Source organism: Saccostrea echinata, unplaced genomic scaffold (assembly GCF_033153115.1).
Source record: "Saccostrea echinata isolate AGI-Se365-2 ecotype Australia unplaced genomic scaffold, CSIRO_AGI_Sech_v1 ptg000033l, whole genome shotgun sequence".
In the NCBI taxonomy this organism is placed as follows: Eukaryota; Metazoa; Mollusca; class Bivalvia; order Ostreida; family Ostreidae; genus Saccostrea; species Saccostrea echinata.
The window spans coordinates 31,930,456-31,952,942 of record NW_026889782.1 but is presented as its reverse complement, the minus strand read 5'-3'; the positions used below and the strand labels follow the sequence as shown (position 1 = coordinate 31,952,942).

The window sequence follows — 22,487 nt, the reverse complement described above, 5'->3', positions numbered from 1 at the left end:
AAGTGAAAAGCGATCGTAAGATTTTCTCTTTCTTGGTTACCGACAACTGCTCATACGCAGGTGACGCAATGCGGGAAAGACAATAATGCAATCTTGAACGCAAATGCAGGTCTCCATGATCTCGTATAGAATATACTACATTTTTTTCAAATTATGTTCAATATCTAATTACATGTATAATGAGTAAAGTTGTGTGTAATAGGGTTCAAATTTTTATCAAAATCATTCACTGTAATTAGCTACGTAGCTATAATTACTTATGCACAGTGAAGTCGCTGTTTCCACGATTATTCTCGGTACATTCAAGCTTCTCAACTCGTACAATCACTATATTTTATTTAGCTACATACGTTTAGCTCGAATTAACTACGTACATTGAAGTCGCCAATATTACTAGGATTCCGGGTTGTCTCAGTTCCAATTCACCCATATGTATTTTATGCCATATTGTTTAATCAATAACAAAATTTTGAAAATCAACATTATACCAGCAAAACTCAACATGCTCATTATTCAAAACCTAGTAACACCTATATGTATTTAACTTTGAATTATAAAAGTATTCTCCAAGGAAAATTTTAAAAATAAAACTGTGTCTCCTTTACCAAAAAAAAATATCAACGAAGTCTGAGAAAAATAGTCACGCTCTAGTATCTGTTTGTTTGTTTGTTAAGGGAGGGGGATGAGTGAGTGAGTGCGTGCGTGCGTGCATGAGGGACGTAACATATTCTTTCTTTACGATATTTTCTTTTGCTGGGGAATGCTCCGCTTTACGGTGCCCTTGTGAAATAATGCATTCATTATGAAAATTAAACTTTTAGTGTCATACTGAGAAATCAAATCCGGAATAAGTCGTCATACACTTAATACTACAAATAACAAATCAAAATCGTAGTTTTTAAACAAAATGCTTTATAACATAATCCGATTTGTGACGTTCATAATTAGTACATGTTTAACACCTAATAAATGGCCAATTTTAGCCGGAAAATGTTAAATATTATTAAAATGCTCGCTTCTAGGTCTAGCAATTAGAGAAATTTTTAACAAACATTTAATTTGAGAATTGTTTCGATTGATAAAGTCGATCTGAAATTAAATAAATGTTTGCATTAAGACAGTAAAAATTTTAAACAAATCTTGTTTTACATTTTCATATATTATAAAATCTAATGCTTGGTGAAATTATGCTTGATTCATGATGAAAATAGATCACTCTTGAAAAAGGTCTGTTTCTAAGACTTACTAGAACCCCATTAAGTATGTCCTGAACGTGCATAATTTCAATAATTTACGTATGAAGTCTTATTTTATTTGATTACTTCCGCAAGAAATTCAATCAAAAAACTGAATCTTCTGTATGGATTTCAGTATGTTGTCTTCGGAAAATGTCCTCATGGTTAACTTAATGTTCTAGTTTCTTAAGTTGTCCGATTCCATCATAAGTATTTCAATTGAGACTGAAGAAATTTACAGATTCAGTATAGAAGAGAATCTGACGAAAGAGACCGACAGAAACTAAATTGTATCCAGCAGGAAAAGCCGATTGAGACGCAAAATTTTGAGAAATGTGACTCACTTATTATGCTTGGCGTATGATATCTATACGTTTTATGTTTAACGAACGAGAATCAAACCCAGACCTCCCGATCACAAACCGTGCGCCGTACCATGATCTACCGTGACGGCTTATATGAGTGATCCAGTCTTTAGTACCCCCAGTCTTTAATACCCCCTTTTATCATCTCTTCAAGTTTTTTATTCAAATATTTCGGGTTTCGGCATGAGCATCACTGAAGAGACATACTTTGTCGAAATGTGCATCTGGTGCATCAAGATTGGTACCGTATAAGATTAACATTATGACCCCTGGGTCGAGGTCTCTGCTTGATCTGTTAGTCCCCGAGTGTCTCTACAGCCCAGGAGCTAAGTTCTTCGGTACTAATTTAAAAATCGGATAAATATCTAATTGATGTGGTAAAATACAGAATTTATTTCAAAATTAAGAATTATCTCCCTCATGCATAGCTCTGATTCTTCGACGTATTTGGTTCCAGTCTTTAGTACCTTCTTTTATCAGCTCTTCAAGTTTTTTTTTTATTCAAATATTTCGGATTTCCAACGTTTCGGCATGAGCATCACTGAAGGATTTGAGGAAATGCGCATCTGGTGCATCAAAATTGGTACCGTATATGATTTACAGGAATTAAATAATGTTGTGTAAAGTAATTATTTTTCATCGAACACTTCTTTATTTCAACAACCTTGTTTAAAGGTCAAATATAATGATTATTTGAATATACATTATTATTCATGATTATCAGTCTTTGGTGCAATAGTGATAAGATTCGATTGTCTAGAAAAATTCATGTCACCAATTGCCATCATTAATCGCCGTTTATATTTACCTGTGTGACCAGTGGAGCGTTTATTGAAAATCGCTTATCTCCCATGTCGCGTGACGTCATTAGAGACACCGAGAAATCGAACGTACAAAGATATTGTCGGTGCGGGGAACGTTATTTTGGACTAGATGGTGCATTGTGCAGCATTTAATTGCACCAACAAATCACGACAAGGTATAAGTTTGTTTTTATTTCCCAGTGACCCCAAATTACTGAAAATATGGACATTGAAATCAAAAAGAGACGGTTTTCAACCCAGTCAATATGCAAAGCTCTGTGAACGACATTTTGACAAGAACCAGTTTACAGTTCACCCAGACCTCGCAGCTTCAGTTGGTTTTAAAGTGAAGTATAAAATATTGAAACCTGGTGCCATCCCAACTATTTTTGATTACTCAAGCCCAGCTAGACCTTGTAAAAGACCCAGAGACGTAGAATATGGGGATTTGTACTCGCCAACACCTGCTAAGACTCCCAGAAAATCAACAGCGCTGGAGAAAATTCGTAAGAAGAGACGCTTAATGGTAGGTTATTGTGATATATTCAGACAACAATACTTTCAGGCACGAATAATCGGGGAAGGGGAGGAGCAGGGGGATCTGCCCCCCCTCATTTTTCCAAGATTTTACTATTGAAAATGTTCCTTGAAAGGGTGCCCCCCCCCCACATTTTTCATAGTCAAGGTATGGGTTATGTAGTAATGTATAAAGGATTTTGGTTGCGAAAAAGTTGGACCCCCTCCCTCTGAAATAGGATTTTCGAGTTTTTAGAATCCCCCCTTTTTTTGCCTGTCAAGGTTTTCCCCGAGATTGCCCCCCGCTTTCAAATACAATATTACGTGCCTGCTGTTCCCTGTATACTGAAAATTCTAATTATACATTTAATTTTTGTGTTCTTTGTTTATTATTTGGTTACTTTGTCAGAATAAATACGCGCGTTCTAGATAATGAGGTTGCAAAATATTTCAGGGTATTGATATAATGTTACCCAGGGAATGTCCACAGAGTAGTTCTACATCAGACAACACAGACCAGTGTCTACTGGTGCAGGAAAACGAAGCAACAGCTGATACAGTTGGGGAAAGGGATGACTCTAACTGCTTTTCCAAATTGACCCAAACTACTCACAGTTTAGCTGTAAGTTTAATTCATAACTCATGTTACTGTTATCTACCAAACATATATTTTTAATCACATTAATAATCATTTATTTGATTTTTTCCAAGTAAAACTTTAGTAGAAAACACAGGCTTCAGGGTTTTAAATTGTTAATACTTGTATATTTTTTGCATATGAATGTATTTGTCATGGTAACGAAATGCGGAAATAAAATTAAATGTCAGGATTCAGACTGACATAGAGATTTCACCTGATCCTGTTGTGAGGAGATCAGTCCTGGTTTCTACGGGAACTCAGACAGACGAGAGTCGATTAGATGATGACCACAACACCAGTTACATGTCCGTTGATGTTAATGTAATGGAGGATCCGGACTGGATTCCAGATGACAACAACGATCAAGATAATACAGAGCATCAAGAGATAAGTCCGGCCAAGGAGAGAAAGTTTCTTGTATTTGAATCCTGCTTGGAAAGTTTGTTTGTAACTTGTAACAACTGTGGATCCACATGCAAAGTAACCAAAAATGTAGTTGGTACTTATATTCAGGTTAATAGCCTCAGTGAAAATTGTTGCCTTATCAAAAAATGGGAGAGTCAGCCGACATCAAATTCCATGCCACTTGGCAATTTGATTGTGGCAGGAGCTGTTTTATTTTCTGGCAGTAGTGCCAGTAAATTTTTGACATTGTGTAATCATGCATCAATACAAATGTTTAGTGTAGGGACTTATATGAAACATTCAGAATCTTTATCTAGTCCCGACGATAGAAACTGTTTGGCAGAGAACAATTGCATCTATCAACTGCAGCACGGAAAGCGGGAGAACCCTTGAGGCTGGGCGGTGATGGTAGATGCTGCTCCCCAGGACATACAGCAAAGTACCTGTCCTATACATTGATGGATCTTCAAACAAATAAAATTGTAGACACACAGCTAGTACAGGTTAGAGCAAACTAAATTTAAAACACATTTTTCATGAAAACTCTAAGTTGGAATATGATGGACACTTTGAAAAATTTCCAAGATCATAGGGCTATTTTGATTTCATGTTTTTCTTTTAAACATTACCGGGTCAATACAGAACATGTTTCTTGTAATTGTACATGCAACTTTTTTATACTGCAGAAAAATGAAGTAAGGAACTCATACGCCATGGAGTTAGAGGGTTTGAAAAGAGGTTTGGCATTTTTAGAGGAGGAGCAAGTTGAAGTGTCGCATCTGGTTACTGATCGCCACTCTCAAATTAAAAAGTATATGCGTGAAGAGCATCCTGAAATTACGCATTGGTTTGATTGCTGGCATGTTGCTAAAGGTAATTTTAATTTGAATTGTTTATATGTTGTTTTTATAATTCAAATCCTTTATTTAGCATATTTTATTAGGGAATTACATGTCTTCTATCAGGGGTATTTAAGAAGTTGGAAGCAGTAGCTAAAAAGAAGAATTGTGAGATTGTTGGTCAGTGGGCAAAATCAATCAGTTACAATACCTACTGGTGTGCTATGAGCTGTGAAGGAATGGAGAGTTAGTACTTGAGAAATGATGTTCCATTTTAAACCATGTTTGCAATGTACATGAAGGGCATGGTTCACAGTTTCCACGATGTGAGCATGTTGAACTTGATGATGACCGAGTATGGTTCAGGAAAGGTATCTAAAATAATGCTATCAATTTTCTGGTTGCAGATTAACTTATAATTGAGTATTTTGTACATTTTCTTTGTTTTCTTTTAATATTTAATTAGCATAAAAGTATACTACAACATATAAAACAGTACATCAATTTCTACCCTGCAGGTTTCTAAAGCTTATGTTGAATTGGAAAAAAATTGTTAATGGACGATTGCTACTTTCTCCAGCAGAACAAACATCTGGTCTGGAAGCCTTCCACAAAGTTTTGTCACTTTTCCCCAAAACTGGTCCACTACTTTCATGCACAAATGGAAGCTAGGTGAGTAAACAGTCAACAGGTCTTTTAACAACAAGTAATATCACCTGCTCACATCTTATTTTTTCTGCTACCAATTTGAAAATTCACAGGTTACAGTTAGCAGTCCTCCATTTCAATGAAAACTGCAGCAGACAGCACGCAACAACCAGTCAAGGATACACAATGTATAGGGTGTCTTTCCCGAAAAGTAGGAAAGGTGAAGGAGTGGCTAAGGAAGTGAAAGTAAAACAAACTTTCAGTGAGTATTGCAAAATTAAGGTCATAACTAAATTTGTTCAGAAGAAATGATTTTTGACTTGAATTAACAAAAAAATGTATTGAATTAAAAAAAAAAACAATTTCAAACATCGCATGTGAGTTAAGGTCAGACGACACGTTCCTCAATTATATATAACTTTTTCCAGGAATTTGATATTGATTTACTGCTACTATGACAAGCTTGCTTGCAAAAATTTAGGGTACATTACCAGGCATTTGTGCAAGATACTAGAGGATGGAATTTCCTATATAACCCTATTGAAAATCACTTGAATTGTAGATATAACAAATTTTGGTATAAATATATATATATATTAAAAATTGTAACCATTTTAAAAATGAAAATAAATAATATTAATTTTAATTGGGATATTATCAAGCTGTTGAAAATTTGAAAAATAATTATCATTTTTCATCAGTGTAAACCTGTCCTTGAGTTACCTCTCTTTATGAAAAAGACAAAATAGGTTTTTATCAAGAACAATTTTTATTCACATTCCTGTTCAATATAATCAAGGATTCAAATGTTATTGCATTCAAATAGAGATAAATGTACATACCACAAGAAAATATGACTGATTTACAATACAATATCACAATACACAATTGGATGTTTACAAATTTACTTCAGATTCATAAAATACTGTTGAAGAGAAGAAATAATTCTAGAATTTGTAGTAACTCGCACTTTACCTGTTGCATGTTTGTCAGACAATACATACTTTATTCCATTTACTGCATCTCTCTGATAGGCAAGATAAAGATGCTGGAAATGAAGACCAGATGATGCAACTTTGTTTGCAGTAAATTTTGACAATACATTGCTGTCTACAAGATGTTGTAAAGAACATAAATTTCTGCTGGTCAAATCTGCAAAAGAGTTGTTTTCAAAAACAAACTGCGTTGTAAAACTATGTTTGAGCATCATATCATCAGAAGCTTTTACACATAACACCAGTTCTTGTAAGGTCTGAGCATCAGACAAAGCATCATGGGCATCATAATGCCTACTACATATGTCTTTAGCAAGATCTGTAAGCTTATATGATTTTCTATTTGGGATGAGTTCTCTACATAATGGCAGAGTGTCAGTAAATCCAATGAAGAAGTCACTGGCACACAGTCCCACTGAATCAAATAAATGCACAATAATTCGGGAATCAAATATGGCATTGTGAGCAACCAAAATTATGTTGGTAAATTGTTTCATCCAATCAATAAATGACTGAAAAGCTTCCTCAGTTGTCTTACTGAGAACTTGGTGTCCATTCTTGTACATTCTTGTGTCTCTGATTGCTAGTTCAGTCACAGCTGTAGCAGAAGCAGAGATGGATTTTGTTGGAGGAGTGACATACTGGGAAAATATTTTATCATCAGTACAAGCTCCAATCTGTGTTACTTCACAATCTTTTTCTGAAAAGAGAAAACATGAAATAATTTATAGAAGAAGTCAAAAGCATTTTTCAGCAATTCACCACATCATGTTTTAGGCACAATTTTTACATGGAAATACATGTATGATGATATTTACCAAGACCTGTTGTTTCCAAGTCAAAGTATACAAATGTATACTGTCCAGCTGCAATGGGTGTTGAAATGGGTTTGATGAGAGGAGGGGGTATTTCTGTAATGCTGTTGTCTATATTATTGTTGATGTCAACATCAGTTTCGTATGTGATCCCCTCTTTTACTGCTGATGATTCTTGATTTTTCTTGCTCTCAGCTTTTTTCAATGCTCTTCTTTTCTTGTACTCTGCTGTATCTTCTTTGTCTTTGTCTTTCTTTCTTTTCAAGTCTGTTTTCATGGCAATTTTGCTTGTCACTTTCCCAGGTGAAAGAAACAATTTTTCATTTACCTGAAATGAAAACACTTTACAATTTTATTTCTAATAATCTTATTTACCTAAAGTTCAAGCTAAAATTTCAAGTAACATTGCTAAATTTAGTATTTCACAAAACAATCACAACTGCATGTAGAACATGTATTTGAAAGAAAAAAAAATATCATAATTTTAGTGAATTTCTATGGAAGGGTAATAATACTTCAAGAATAAACCTTATTTTTCCAATTTACCTGTAATATATACTGATGACCCAAATTTTTTTGTGCAACTGCTGCAGCTACTCTAAAGTCGTTGCTCTCTGAGCCAGAGTAGAATGTTGATTTTGGAGTCTTGCTTGCCACAGTATTATTAAAACTTTCATTGGGCTGGGTACTTCCTAAATCCACCAATCTATCAGCCTGTGAAATGTAAAAGTCAACTATGGATGTCAAATCAACTTTCAGTCCTTCATCGGAAAGATAGCGGTGGTATGGCAACTGAACAGGTTTGTAAGTCGTTGGTGATGATAAATACCCACACCAAGATCCACACAAGCTGTGATCACCAAATACATGTCTGGATATAGCCTCCAAGTTTTTCCTCATACCATCCAAGTCATGTTGATTTTGACCGACACAATATCTGAAGCACTTTGACAGGTGACTTATTGTCTTAGGATTTAGTTCTTTATAGTTTTTACACTTTTTCAGATCATATAACTTGTTTGTGAACTGTTTCAGTGTGTGATTTTTATCACTTTGTTTCTTCAAAGCTGGGTTTACCTCAGTACGAGCCCTTGCTATTGTTGTAGTATCATTGTCCATGATGATAGTCCCTACTTGCACATCCTTTCCTCCTAGATCTTTGAGCATTTCTATGCACATGTCTGGCTCCATAGCTTTGGAACTCCCCGTCCAGTTTTTACGGCAGTCATGAGTTGATGGAGTCTTCCCCGTTTTCTCTGCACTATGACATATTCTGCAGTATCCGTTGCGTGTTGCAAAATGTACAATTCTGCCAGTTTCTCTGCCTTACATTGCTGCGTGTCCTAGAAATATGAATTTCACAGTTATATTTTTCCTTCGTCAAACATGTGAAATAATGTATAAAGTCTTTGACTTCGTATTACCTGAATGTATTATCTCATATCTTTCAATAGGACCCTACCAGATAAACTTGAAAAAGAACGCCCTGATCCCCTCTTCTGCCAGCCGCCATCAAATGACACCATCAACTCTTCATTATTACTACAATACAATTCACATATCATCAGGATAAATTTTATTATCAGATTGAGTTCGGCTGGAGTCGCCAGCCTAAAATTACATGTAATGCGAATAAACGATGCATTTTCAATGATAACTGAGCTTATCTTTGTGTGTAATACTATTGAATGTGGCAATCTATGTATACACACAGTATTCAGTATATACAACTGTTGAAGTATTATCTGCAAGTTTATTTTATGTATACATGCCTTGGATTAGACATATTATAAAAATATTGCATGTAGTTGAGTGTAACATTGAAAATTTTCACCCCAAGAAAACCATTGTCAAGTGAGGTGCAGCAAATTGCAAGGTTGACAATGGTTTTCGAGGGGTGAAAATTTTCAATGTTACACTCAACTACATGCAATATTTATTAAATTATACTGAATGCTTTATACAAATACATGATAATAACAGTGAACTTTGCGCGCATAAATTTTGCGCAATCACTATTTCTTGGAATATCACCCGTCGTCAAGCAATGTTGACTGTTGCTATGCTGGAGGGCCTGGCTTCATCATTCAGCAGGTAATAGTGTTTTTTAATAAATGTTTCTCGACAAATCAGATTCAACTAATTTATATGAACGTATAATACATGTATTATAAATTATGCAATAATCCTACAATATAGGCATCACTTTTATAATAATTTTGAAATACATTGCTTTTCTAAAATTTTAATTATGCAAGCATGGTATAATTTATGGTGTGTACCTAGAAGATTCTCTCTCTGCAGTAACCACAGAATCACAACTTTGCCTTGCAACATCTTCTACTGCTTTACCAGCTTCTCTCTCTGTAGATTTTAAAGTTGTGTGAGAAAGAGGTGGAATATTCAATACGCTCAAGAGCATGGACACCTTTTTCTCCCCTATGCCTGCATGTAGCATTCCTATAAAAACAAATACTTATATAAGTAATATGACATTATATTATATATCTTATGTTATCCTTTTATCAGATTATATGAAGAAATTATAGAGTTCTCATACACACCTAAAGCAAGCTTTGTGTTTACATCAAATGCTCTGCTGGCATGGTCATCCACACGTGAGTGTCTCTTTCCACTTGGGACAGAAGTCACTTTGTTGCACTTTTTGCAATTTATTCGTAGTAATGAACCCAGTCCATATCTTACTTCACCACAAATATCAGTTAACTTCAATGGATGTCCACAACAGTTACAGCCCTCAATTAGTTTGTTCACAACATATCCTAGTTCTATCTGTTTATCACTTTTAGTACTATCATCATCCTTTAGGAGAATTTCAGTGTCTACTTCATCTTCTTTCTGTGCATAATCATGCTCATCTAGATAGTATGGTACATGTAATCCTAAAACTCTGTCCATGTCATTTGCTTCAGAGAACTCTTGTTGTGAGAGAGACACACTGGCATCGTCTGTTCAATATATATATATATATATATATATATATATATATATATATATATATATATATAATATAGTAAGAAAATATATCCGAAATGTGTAGAACACATGTATTTCTCCAAATAAATACGTGTGTGAGGAGTGAACTACCTGGTGTCTTTGTGACACTGTCTTGTTCTGAAAAGAATCACCAGTCTACGATTCCTATATACATATAATAAAGATTTATTTACCTTTGTCCACTTCTTTATTTCTCTGTCTGTTTTCTTCTAAAACATTGGCTTTCCTGAACATTTGATTTGAAATGAATTTTCCATTCTTACCGCGATTTTTTCCCGGTGTCTCCATTGTAAACAAATTACAAATTTATCTCCAATCGCTAAAGAGCGCAGAAAGGGACATAATCAAATATAATTTTTTAAACCAACTTCGGTGAAAATCCGGATTGTTTTATTGGAACTCTTTATTACGAGGAGATACAAAAAAAGATACTCGAGGAACGTGTCGTCAGACCTTAAGGCTAGGTGTAGGCGTTTCTGTGCAAATGAGCTAATGAAAACGCAGAAGAGGTATATTTATTATTCAAAGAAAGTCTTGATTTATTCTCTTATGCATACTTAGTACCCACGACATGTTATAGCCAGTACACATTATGACGTCATATTATGACGATACAGATCTTACATACTGGAGGTAATAAAACACATCAACAAAACAGCTTCGGCGCAAGGGATTACCCTATTTATTTTGACATAAAATTGTACAATGCTAAGAAGAATAATCTATAGATTAATAAAACTGCTGCACAAATCCCAGGCATGTTCTCATTTGATCGGAATTTGAGGAAACTTATACCGGACTATACGTTTTTACCCTTATTCAACTTAAAACTTTACAAATAAAAATTACACAAGTGAGCTGTTGATATTTGTGCAGCAATACCCTGTTTCAGAGAGATAAAATAGAGCATGCCCTTGCGCCGAAGCATTTTGTTAATATTCATTATAATCCTGTGTAGTAAAGAACAATAGAGAGGTTGAGATTTCATACTTGTACGTGTACGGGTACGTCTAGTAGGCGAATTCCCTAAATTCCTCACATATTACGTCATCAGTTTTGGTGTTGATAAGTTTTCTACACGTTCCTACAACTTGTAAAAAGGCATCTACAAGTAGGTGTAAACTTGTAGCTTTTTCAATAAAAAACTAGTCAATTTATGTGTAAAACTGTTATTGCTGTTCATTATTTAGGATGTTGAGTTTCATGAAAACTTATTTTAACTATATTTTGTTCACTAACTTAAGTCAAACTAATGTCACAAAACTACTCAATAGCTGAAACAAAGACACTGATTGCAGTCTACACGTTCATGTTACACGTCATTAAAATCTCAACAGACAAATTACAAAAAACGTGTACGTCAAAGTTTGTGCACAAGTACAAGTTCGCGTACAAGTTTAAAATCTCAACCTCTCTAATGACGTCATAATATGACGCCATAATGTGTACTTGCTATCTCATGTCGTGGGTACCAAGTATGTATTAGACAATAAGTTTTTATCTTCTCTGTATAATAGATATAGTCTTTAGGCATTTTAATTAGATTATTTGCATAGAAATGCCTATACCTAGCCTTAACTCACCTGCGATTGTATGTTTAATTTGTTGATTTAACTTCCTTCATTAAACAACAATAAAAGTCATTGCTCTATTTCCAGATTACATTGACAAACTGAATAAAGAGCTGGTATTTAGGCGGGAGGTTCACAGTTCTTTTGCAGAGGCAAGGAGAGCAAGGACAATGGAAGATAGAGAGAGACCTGTTCCGATCTCCCAGACTGAACCAAGAGCAAGGAAATGTGATATTGTGGCTGCACATAGATCTAGATTTAATTAAATACACAATGATTCACGTACAGTGTAGTTCATGGTTTTATTTCAAAATTTACGTTGTATATTAATTTGTCAATTTGGGTATTTAAAGCCACAATACTGTTGGGAGGGAAAGGTTTTTCGAATTTTGGTTACAACACAAGATGGAAGAATTCTTCTGTTCTTCTTCCCGAGACGCTGATACACCCATCTGACAAATTTGCGATAGGCAAAATATCTGTACAGTCTGAAATGACAAAGGAAATACAATTTGCATGCTTTTATTCATTATGTACATGGATGTTTCTCTTTCAAAGACATAAAAATTGTTCAGAAGGGACAAAGAATCTTTTTCCAAGGGTCCAGAAAGTATACTGAGAGAGAGAGAAAGGAGGGGGGTTAATCCAAAAATATGACTGATATAACATTTTTACTAGCCAAACATTAAAAAAAAAACTTAATGGGAAAGGGGGTAGTCTTTTTCTGACTAAAAATTTTGATATATTGAGAAGTGAGAGCTTGACCGTAAGAATTCCGGGAGTGGGGTGGTTGCCAGCCTTTAGAGAAAATTTTTATTTTAAATTTACAGCAAAAAATTATTCCGAAAAAAGTAAGGGGGCATCCAACTTCCGATACTTCGTGCCTGTTAGACATTTTTTTTCTCGGATATTATACCAGACTTGGTGATTTTCTTTCTTGTTTGAATATAGGCCTATAGTCAAGTAAAATATGACTTACTCATGAATGTGTTCATTTTCCTCTAATTGTCCGTTTTCTTGAATGTATTCATAGTAGGATGTCTCAAGAGCATATTTGAGTGCGTGAGTAAAAAGGATTAAAATACCAGTCATCTGCATTCGCTACGTGCTGCGTCACTGGTCAACTGTAATATTTTCATCTCCACTTTCACCAGGTTCACCGTCGGACGAAACAGAAGAGGACGAGGAATCGTTTTCAATTTGTGTAACGTTGCTTTCCTTGATTGGCTCAAACATGTACGGCTTTATCTTAATTGAAAGGTCTATCTCTGGTATAGCACCATCACTGTCTCTAGAATTTGCCCTTTTTTCCCCTTTTATTACAATAATGGAGATCACTATATGCTACATTGTTATTGGTTTCTGATGTTGATTGTCTCTAATGACGTCACGTAAAGGGGAAATAACTCTTTCGATCAACGTTAATTTAAGCGATTTTTAAACAGTTAAACAAAGAAAACAGTGAGGTTTGAAATTTTACGAATATTGTGATTTCCTATTTTTAGCCATTATTTACAAAATATATCATTTTAAAGTGTATCTATTTCCTTTGAATTTGACCTTTAAAGTTTGCAGGTCTTAAATTCTATACTCGTTATACAGACCTTGTAACAAATATAACCTAACATTGGGTTGAATTTTGGTTGACTTGTTTTATACCAATTTTTATGCTAGCCTTGTGTTTTTATATTGAATTTGACTACGGAATGTTCCGTCTACATAGGGCTCGTGGCGGGAATTACCGGTCAACAGGGGATGCTCACTCCTCCTAGGTACCTGATCCCATCTCTGGATTTTCCATGGGTCCGTGTCTTATGCTTCAAATATTTGTATCGTTTCTAGATATTTTTGAGATTGATCATTGTTCGTTATCTTCACCTTTTTCATTTAAGATTTAATACCACCATAGAAATACCATTTCCATTTTTTTAAGCCTTGCCTTTTAAGGTGATTCGAACCCGACGAATTCAAATCTACCGCGCAACTCGAACTGCTGAAGATAGGCTGATGTCGTGACACTAATAATTACGACTCGTTTGTTATAGAAATAATTTATAGGGTCGCAAACAATTTGATAGTTAAATAAAGTAATTTTTATTAGAATATTCATGTTATTTATTAAAATTGGCTTTTTGAAAGTTCTTTCGACATTGGGAATTTACGACATACCCACGCCGTTTTCCGTCGCCATGTTGATAAAAAGACGGTCAATTACATTTTCAGAGAAAAAAACACTGTATATTCGGTTGTATTTATATGCAAGAAGTATATGAATATATTCTGTTTGGTATCTTACAACAACTTTCCAGGCGATTTCATTTCTGGGTACAAGATTACGATGTTCATCATGATTTTCACGTAAGTACATGTATGTATAGAAAAAGATAGTACAGCAGAATTTTTTTTTAGTGGTAATGTTATATGATGTGTCCCTTTTTAGTACACGAAATTTGTAGATAGCATTATCATTTATGAAAGGTTATCTTGAATAGTGCAGAAATATAATATGAACAATGTACACTGTACATCTGTGTTACTTTATTTTGTTTCGTTCATTGTCGAAAAGATATCTTTTCGACAATAAACAAAACAAAACCCAACTTGATTGAACAAATGACATCAAAGAGTTCTGATTGTGATACTAGTTGCCATATTTTGTACAGTGTACTAGTGTTTTTCAAACCATATTTAATTTATTTACACAACTGAGAATTTCTACACTGTGTCACACACAAAAATGCATATTTGTCAATGACTTAAAAAATTGTCCCATGTTCATGATGTTTATAATATCTAGAGAAAATAATACAGATAGTAAAGTGAAGTTAGTGAACAGAATTAGTCTGAAAGGCCTATTGCTAATTAATTGAGATCATCGCAATTTTCAGAAAAAATAATTACATTTCATGAACATTTCAGGGGTCAATATGACTAAAAAAATGAAGAATTGATGTCCTACCTACAAACTTGATGTAACATGTCATGTGGTTTAAAATGCTGTTTGTAAAAATATGCTGAAGGACAGTTGACCAATTCTTATTTTAAAAAAAATATTGATGACCCTTGTTCATGAGGTTGTACACTGCACACATTTATTAGCTTTGTTTGAAAGGAAAAAAAAATAGGGAATTAAATAAAATTAATGTATATGTAATTGCATTGTGCAAAATATTATTATTAATTTTTTTTTTTTTTTTTTTTTTTTTTTTTTTTTTTTGGAATCATGGAATTGTGTTAAGTTTGATAAATATTAATTAGCACTTTTTATTTTTTAATTTCAGATTAAGGAAGAAAGATGTTTTAAAGAAAGATGATCCCTAAAACAGTATAGAGCCTTTAGAGGTGATAGAGATAATGGGGGATTGATGTGCAATCCAGCTAGAAAACTGATTGCACATTAAAAAAGTGTTTGCCATTCAACATTTTCATTACTAATGGCTTTAGAAATTTTTTAAAAAGTAAATGAATACCAGGTAATGATATCTCTAATAATGATGTAACTGTTTGATGATATGAAAGATGAAGTAGAATTTAAAAGTTGTTTTGCTATAGAATATGATACAGACTTTCATACTGCTGTTTTGTAAATGTTGAAATTCAAGAGAGTTGAAATTGACATAAATAGTGTTAAACACTGTTAAGGAATGTCTATGAAATTAACATGTAAATTGAATACCTAAGTGTGATTTATTATCTCAACAGGTTTTTTGAAAGCTGCCGAAGGAACAGTCAGAATGGATTTCTTATCAATCAGCAGTCAAAATGTACAACCTTAGTAAACTCTCTGCAGTATGTTCCTTTTGATCCAGATGCGCTGATAAATAACCTTGATGTTGAAACCATCAGGCTGGGTATGAATAAATAAATATCAACATTTCTGACAACAAAATAAAAATCATAAATTAAACTTTTGACCTCCTCATCTGTGTTATGGTGTATTGAATGCTGAAGCTTCACACAGATTTTATAAACAAAATGCATGTGTTGTGTAAAAATTCCTTCCCTCCATAGGTTTAATACTATTTTTATTACAATCATATTATGAAAATAAAAAATGATAACTCAGTACTAAGACCTTTATAAAAGATGTTACATGTATTACTATAATCCTTGTCCACCTGTCAGTAAGGCTATACCTGAAGAATTTTTTTTCAGGCTAAGGATCACATTTTTTTTGTTTCCACCGCTTGCCACCCATGACCGAAATGTTTGCTCTAGCTGCTACAAAAGACCTACAAGATATTCAGAATTTTACCTATCGAAAGCCACAGCAAGTCAAAAGATTCAATTGCAAGTTGGAAAAAAGAAAAGGAAAGAAACATTCATGTTAGGGATCACATAAAAGAAACTAGTTTAATTGGAATATGAAAAAAAACTCCCTTGAGAATCTCCCTTGAGATAAAAAACCATTCTGTATGAACAGAACTGCAGCATGAATTATATACTCTTTTGAGATACTTATGCTATACTAATGTCTACTAATGTTGTACTAATGTCTGTTTTCTCCATATGGTGTGTCCTTTTATGCTCTTTTCAGCTAGAGCTTGCAAAAGTTAGCACTGACATTGTCATTTTTCTCATGCTTTTTTCTATTTTTTCAACCTTAAAAATTAACTTTCTGTGTTCATACAGAGGAAATTTGGATGTAAATATTTCAGAGAGATTCTTAATTTACAGAAATTTATGTCATATATATATATATAGCATTATGTTCCATATTCCTACATATTTTGAATTTTAGGAAAGATTAGTCGCAGGGATTTTTTTTCCCTCTAATTTAGGCAAATATTGTACATCAAGGGTTTGTTATTTTAAAAAAGTCAGAGGATATTCAGATGAGTAATGTGCACTTTTTTCACCTTAACTGTGTATATATGCCAGGATTATTTTTCTAAATTTATTATACATATCACACCTTAAAAAAATTATAAAAATATATATATCATGATATTAGATGATCTTTTTTATTCACCAACAATCAATTTGAAAGTTTACTTTTAGAGAGAAAAAAAATAGGAAATTTGGAATGAAAATTTAAAAATTCTTGAAATTTTACATTAATTGTCCTTCAAAATTTTGATTTCAAGTTTGTTCTCAAAATAATTGACTATGTGAATTGAAAATTAATTACTTTTGATTGATTTTGTAGCCTCCGTTGCAGATATATGTGCTTCAGGGTAATTTTTTAATAAAGGTCAGAGAAAATTCGGATTAGCATATCTTTTTATCTGACTCATGAACATACCAATCATACCCTTTGTTACTTAGCTATACATCTCTTTTTTAAAATGGAGTTAAAAAATAAATATCCAATTACATTTAGTGCGATTTTATAAACGTTTTTGTAGTCAAGGTTAAGATGAAATGGGCAATTTTTAAGAAGACAGAGGAAATTCAGACTGCCGTAGATGCTGTTTGAATGTAATATCTATGTAAAAAGAATGACAAAATGAAGTTAATCTGCTACCCTGTTATATATTTCCAAGTAAATGAATTCTGATAATAATTTGTGATTTTTTTGTTCTTTTCTTTAATGCCAATGATATTTTTTTCACAGCTTTTACATTTTTAAACAATGGCATATTCAGAGGTTGTTGCCATGGAAACGAACGCATTAGCATATATCAAATTTGATGATTCCTAAACCAAAAACTTTTCCTCTATCTGAGGGTTCCTATCTTTTAATTTTCCAATTACTTTCACGACAGGTTCGAATCACTTTAAACAACCAAAAAAAGTTGTAAGATTTTATGCTGCATCGTGGCAACTTTAATATAAAATAGCAGATACCTTTCTCTGTTCGTTGTGTTATTATACCCCATACACATTAAGGAATATAATTTTCATGGTCAGTGCATTAATACAAATTTGGAGATTTTGTAATACTATACAACTTTTGCTATTTTGAAACTCATACATTATAAAGATCCACACATTACCCTGTATCTCTGCCATATCTAATAATGATATAAATAATATAAATGTATTAATGTATCTCAGAAACCTAGGATGTTACATTCCTTTTTTAGAAGGTGCTTGTAAGTCTGTGTAAGTCATTCATGTTTAAATCTAGAAGCCTAATATGGTTTCTGGATATCCAATTTTTTATTAAATTTATTAGTAAAAAAAGAATATTCCTTGGAAGAGTATAAAATATAGGACAGGGAGTTTTATCCACATTTTAAAGCTATTAGTGGTAAACGTACCGTGGGCAACTGAAAGAGGATATCAATCCTTTTATATGTTACCTCTTTGCTTTTGTTAATCTTGAGAACACACGTTACCTTGGAAATGTATTTTTAAATACTGGTTATTTCCAGTCAATCGGAACGTAATGGGGGGCAAATATCTGAATAACCAATAGAATGAACGAATATTTAAGTGGGTTGAGAAGTAATAAAGGACACTCTTGCCTGAAAGAAAAATATACCTGCTCACTGTAAACGTTAATTGAAGTTGCCATGTTTATAAAATCTGCATTGATTATTTAATCCTGAATACAAATGTAAGTATATTTCATGCACTATGAAATTGAAATGGCTGATGATTATTTGTCAAGTTTACGAGGACAATAAGTTCTTTGTCATTTGACACCATACTGAGTTTTTCCCGTAACAAGTGTCAATTACACAACTTATTTTAACTAGTAAAACCTTTTCTCTGTCTTTCACTACATTTCTTTTTTCTTTTATCTTAACAAATATGATACATTTTTAACTTTAGATAAAATGTTTTGCAATTAAGATCAAATATATTTTTCAAATGGATTGGAGGGGCTGTGGCTAGCAACCACACCGAAGTTACTAGCCTTCTAGATATTTAAACACGGTTTGCTTAGCTTACATTTTTGTGTGAAATGTATATCAAGTGACCTGAGTGTATCTATTTGCATTGTAAGGTCTTCTAGTTTTAGAAAGTACAAACTTCAAATTATATCATCATTAAACTATTTCTTATAACATTTCCTTCCCTCCCTTACTTTGCAATATTGTTATGCTTTTAAGTCTTGAAAACTTGACCTATATTTGATAAATGTAAAAAAAAAATGCTCAGTATTAAGATTTTCTCTAAACTAAGAGGGGACTTGAGAAGTAGTCTTACCCATTTAAAATTCTGGACATCTATTCACAAAAAATCATAAGTTTACGACTACGGTTTGAACGTACGATAATCCTAAGATATAAGTTATGGTGATATTCACGAAAGTGGTCGTAAGATCGACACATTGTCGTAAGTGAAAAGCGATCGTAAGATTTTCTCTTTCTTGGTTACAGACAACTGCTCATGCGCAGGTGACGCAATGCGGGAAAGAAGATAACGCAACCCTGAGCGCAAATGAAGGTCTCCATGGTCTCGTATACAATATAGCACTTTTTTTTTCAAATTATGTTCAATATTTAATTACATGTATAATGAGTAAAGTTGTGTGTAATAGGGTTCAAATTTTTATCAACATCATTCACTCTAATTTGCTACGTAGCTTTAATTACCTACGCACGGTGAAGTCGCTGTTTCCACGATTATTCTCGGTACCTTCAAGCTTCTCAACTTGTACAATCACATATATTTTATTTAGCTACATACATTTAGCTCGAATTAACTACGTACAGTAAAGTCGCCAATATTAATATGATCACGGACTTTCTCAGTTCCGATTCACCCATATGTATTTTATGCCATATTGTTTAAATTGAAGCACAGAAAAAGTTGTAAATATGCTGGTTTTGAAAAATTGGTTTTTCGATCGGTAATCAATGACAAAATTTTGAAAATCAACATTACACCAGCAAAACTCAACATGCTCAATATTCAAAACCTAGTTACACCTATATGTATTTAACTTAGAATTATAAAAGTATTCTCCAAGGAAAATTTAAAAAGTAAAACTGTGTTTCCTTTACAAAAAAATTATCCCCTTGCAACGAAGTCTGAGAAAAATAGTCCTGCTCTTGTATGTGTTTGTTTGCTAAGAGACGGGGGATAGGTGAGTGAGTGCGTGCATTATGGAAGTTTTGCAAATAATAATTCATATCGGGATCGATAAGTTCTTTTGTTGGAGAATGATCTGCTTTACGGTGCCTTTGTGAATTCATGTTTTCATTATAAAAATTAAACTTTTAGAGTCATATTGAGAAATCAACTCCGGAATAAGTCCTGATACACTTAATACTACAAATAACAAATTAAAATCGCAGGTTTTAAACAAAATGCTTTATAATATATTCCGAGGGGTGACGTACATAAAAAGTATATGTTAAACACCTAATAATTGGCCAATTTTAGCCGGAAAATGTTAAATATTATTCAAAGTGCTTGTTTCTAGATCTAGCAGTTAGAGAATTTTTTAACAAACACTATATTCGAAAATTGTTTGATTGATAAACTCGATCTGAAATTAAATAAATGTTCGCATTAAGACAGTAAAAATTTTCTAAAAAAAATCTTGTAATACATTTTCATATATTATAAAACCTAATGCTTAGTGAAATTATGTCCGATTCATGATGAAAATAGATCACTCTTGGAAAAGGATCTGTTTCTAAGAGTTACTAGAACCCCATTAAGTATGTCCTGGACGTGCATTATTTCAATAATTTACGTAAGAAGTCTTATTTTATTTCATCATTTTCGCAAGAAATTCTATTTGAAAACTGAATCTTCTGCATGGATTTCAGTATTTTTGTCTTCGGAAAATGTCCTCATGGTTAACTTGATGTACTAGTTTCTTTAAGTTGTCTGATTCCACCATAAGTATTTCAATTGAGACTGAAGAAATTTACAGATTCAGTATAGAATAGAATCTGACGAAATAGACCGGCAGAAACTAAATTGTATCCAGCAGGGAAAGCCGATTGAGACGTAAAATTTTGATAGATGTAGAGGGCGTAGGCATTTGAGAAAATAGTTAAGATCTGGACGGAAGAAAATAGTCAGAAGACCTGGTCTCCAAAGAATAAATAGGTATTGTTAATGAAGAACTCCAGCATCCTTTTAATATCAACTTCAGGGTATTTGTGTAAATAAGTAAGGTTAACATTTTACATCACTGTAAACTTTTTTCATTAACAAAAGAAAGTATTTTAAGGACTAGTTACAGTATAATTCAATATGACCAAAATATCATATTTTTGTGCACAACTATAACATAAATAATTTTAAGAGAATTAGTGAATTGTTGTCTAAGTCCTAATATTTTCGTGAAAAGACTCATTGTTCTCTGCACTCAGGACCATTAAACAGTGAAGGTTCTTTATCGTGCTTAACCATACCATGACACAGGACCTCTGTATTAAAGGTTTTAAAGGTCCAATCCAAAAGAAATGTGACTTTCTCTTATTATGCTTGGCGTATGATCTTTATATAAAGAGGGTAAAATCAATGTTCCAAGAAAAGTATGTTTTACAAATACAATCACACTTATTCTTATTTCTTGTTACATTAAAGGCTCGTGTCCGAGAGGATATTCAGAATTCATACCAAAAGATATCACTAGATATCTCAAATATGAAGAGTCACCTGCCGTGTATGCAGATGCAGTCAGTGCGTGTCAACAGGAAGGCGGGGATGTTATCAAGATCGATTCTGTAGAAAAGTTTAATATCTTTAAGGAATTTCTTGTTAATTATTTACTAAAATTATTTTTCTCCTTCTTCCTGGGTCCTTTGTAGCATTGTCGCACAGTTAAAATCATGATCGTGTCAAACAGCTTAAAAACTGGTTAAAACCATTTACAGCCTAGAAGCTGGGTGTGCCGATTCGTTTCGCCAGTCAGCAGTATCTTGAGTCTGAGGCATAGGGGTTCCAGAGAAAATAGCTGGATGTAAAAAGGAGTCTTTGTAGCATTGTCAAAATGCTGACTTAAATTTCCGCTGCATAAAAATAACAGACTTGGCATATCTCTGATAGGAAAATTAAATATAGTTATTCTGTAATTGAATGAGGTACATACATGTCGTGACACAATAAAGGATACGTCATAGTTAAACAACGTCATATCTTTCCTTGATTTTTTTCAGTTCTGACTGCTAACTTGACCAACGCAGATATTTGGGTACAAGGGACAAAAGTGAACGAAATATGGGCATTTCACGATGGAACACCATTCTTCGGTCTTAACTGTCCACTGAGGGCATCAAATGGGTCAATAGAGGTCAACATGAGATCCGTTGCGAAGAATAATTTCGAATATCGTGACAATTGGTCGGAAGCTTTATACACATTTGTTTTGAATTGTAGAAAATATTCTCATAAATGTGTTTTCATTTACACATTGAAAGTGAATGAACCTGAATTATAATACGCAATTGTTTGTGAACTGTATAAAATCGTTCCAGTAATTAGTTTGATTTCACGCATTAAGTAGTGTTTTTAATCAAAATAAACATGATGCACATTTAAAGTAAATGGGTTTTAACGCGGATAAGAAATAAAAATAAATTATTTACATAGGATGGAATATTCAACGGAAGAAAAAAAATCCTATAACATACAAAATGATAAGATCTTGAGTGAAGAAAAACTGAATGTTTCTGTAAGTCATGAAATAAAAATTATGGTTGTGTGTATTGGAATTTGAAATTGGAATTTCAAAAGATTGTTGGAAGACCTGATCCCCGAATAATACACAGATATTGTCA

At 33.2% G+C, this 22,487-nt stretch overlaps 2 protein-coding genes, 1 long non-coding RNA gene and 1 pseudogene across 4 annotated transcripts; 2 read left to right on the top strand and 2 right to left on the bottom strand.

Moving 5' to 3' along the window:
- The first annotated feature begins 4,001 nt into the window (after positions 1-4,001).
- Positions 4,002-12,116, top strand: LOC133198425 (uncharacterized; annotated as a pseudogene).
- Positions 6,225-10,180, bottom strand: LOC133199201 (uncharacterized). Its single transcript, XM_061335047.1, has 6 exons — positions 9,826-10,180; positions 9,544-9,721; positions 7,808-8,534; positions 7,265-7,589; positions 6,427-7,146; positions 6,225-6,232 (listed from the first exon to the last, which is right to left on the bottom strand). Exons 1-6 carry the CDS (start codon positions 10,178-10,180, stop codon positions 6,225-6,227), a joined length of 2,313 nt encoding a protein of 770 aa, XP_061191031.1.
- Positions 12,117-12,184: 68 nt separating the features above from the next.
- On the bottom strand, positions 12,185-13,378 carry LOC133198423 (uncharacterized). The gene is made up of 4 exons (XM_061334518.1): positions 13,357-13,378; positions 12,976-13,139; positions 12,830-12,891; positions 12,185-12,338 (listed from the first exon to the last, which is right to left on the bottom strand). Exons 1-4 carry the CDS (start codon positions 13,376-13,378, stop codon positions 12,185-12,187), a joined length of 402 nt encoding a protein of 133 aa, XP_061190502.1.
- A 673-nt stretch (positions 13,379-14,051) lies between these two features.
- On the top strand, positions 14,052-16,199 carry LOC133198851 (uncharacterized). Of its 2 annotated transcripts, XR_009722615.1 has the most exons (4): positions 14,052-14,208; positions 15,132-15,192; positions 15,553-15,701; positions 16,006-16,199. It is a non-coding gene; the product is annotated as an uncharacterized LOC133198851 (long non-coding RNA). The 2 variants fall into 2 exon arrangements; XR_009722616.1 differs by lacking the exons at positions 14,052-14,208; positions 15,132-15,192 and adding an exon at positions 15,241-15,323.
- The last annotated feature ends 6,288 nt before the right edge of the window (positions 16,200-22,487 follow it).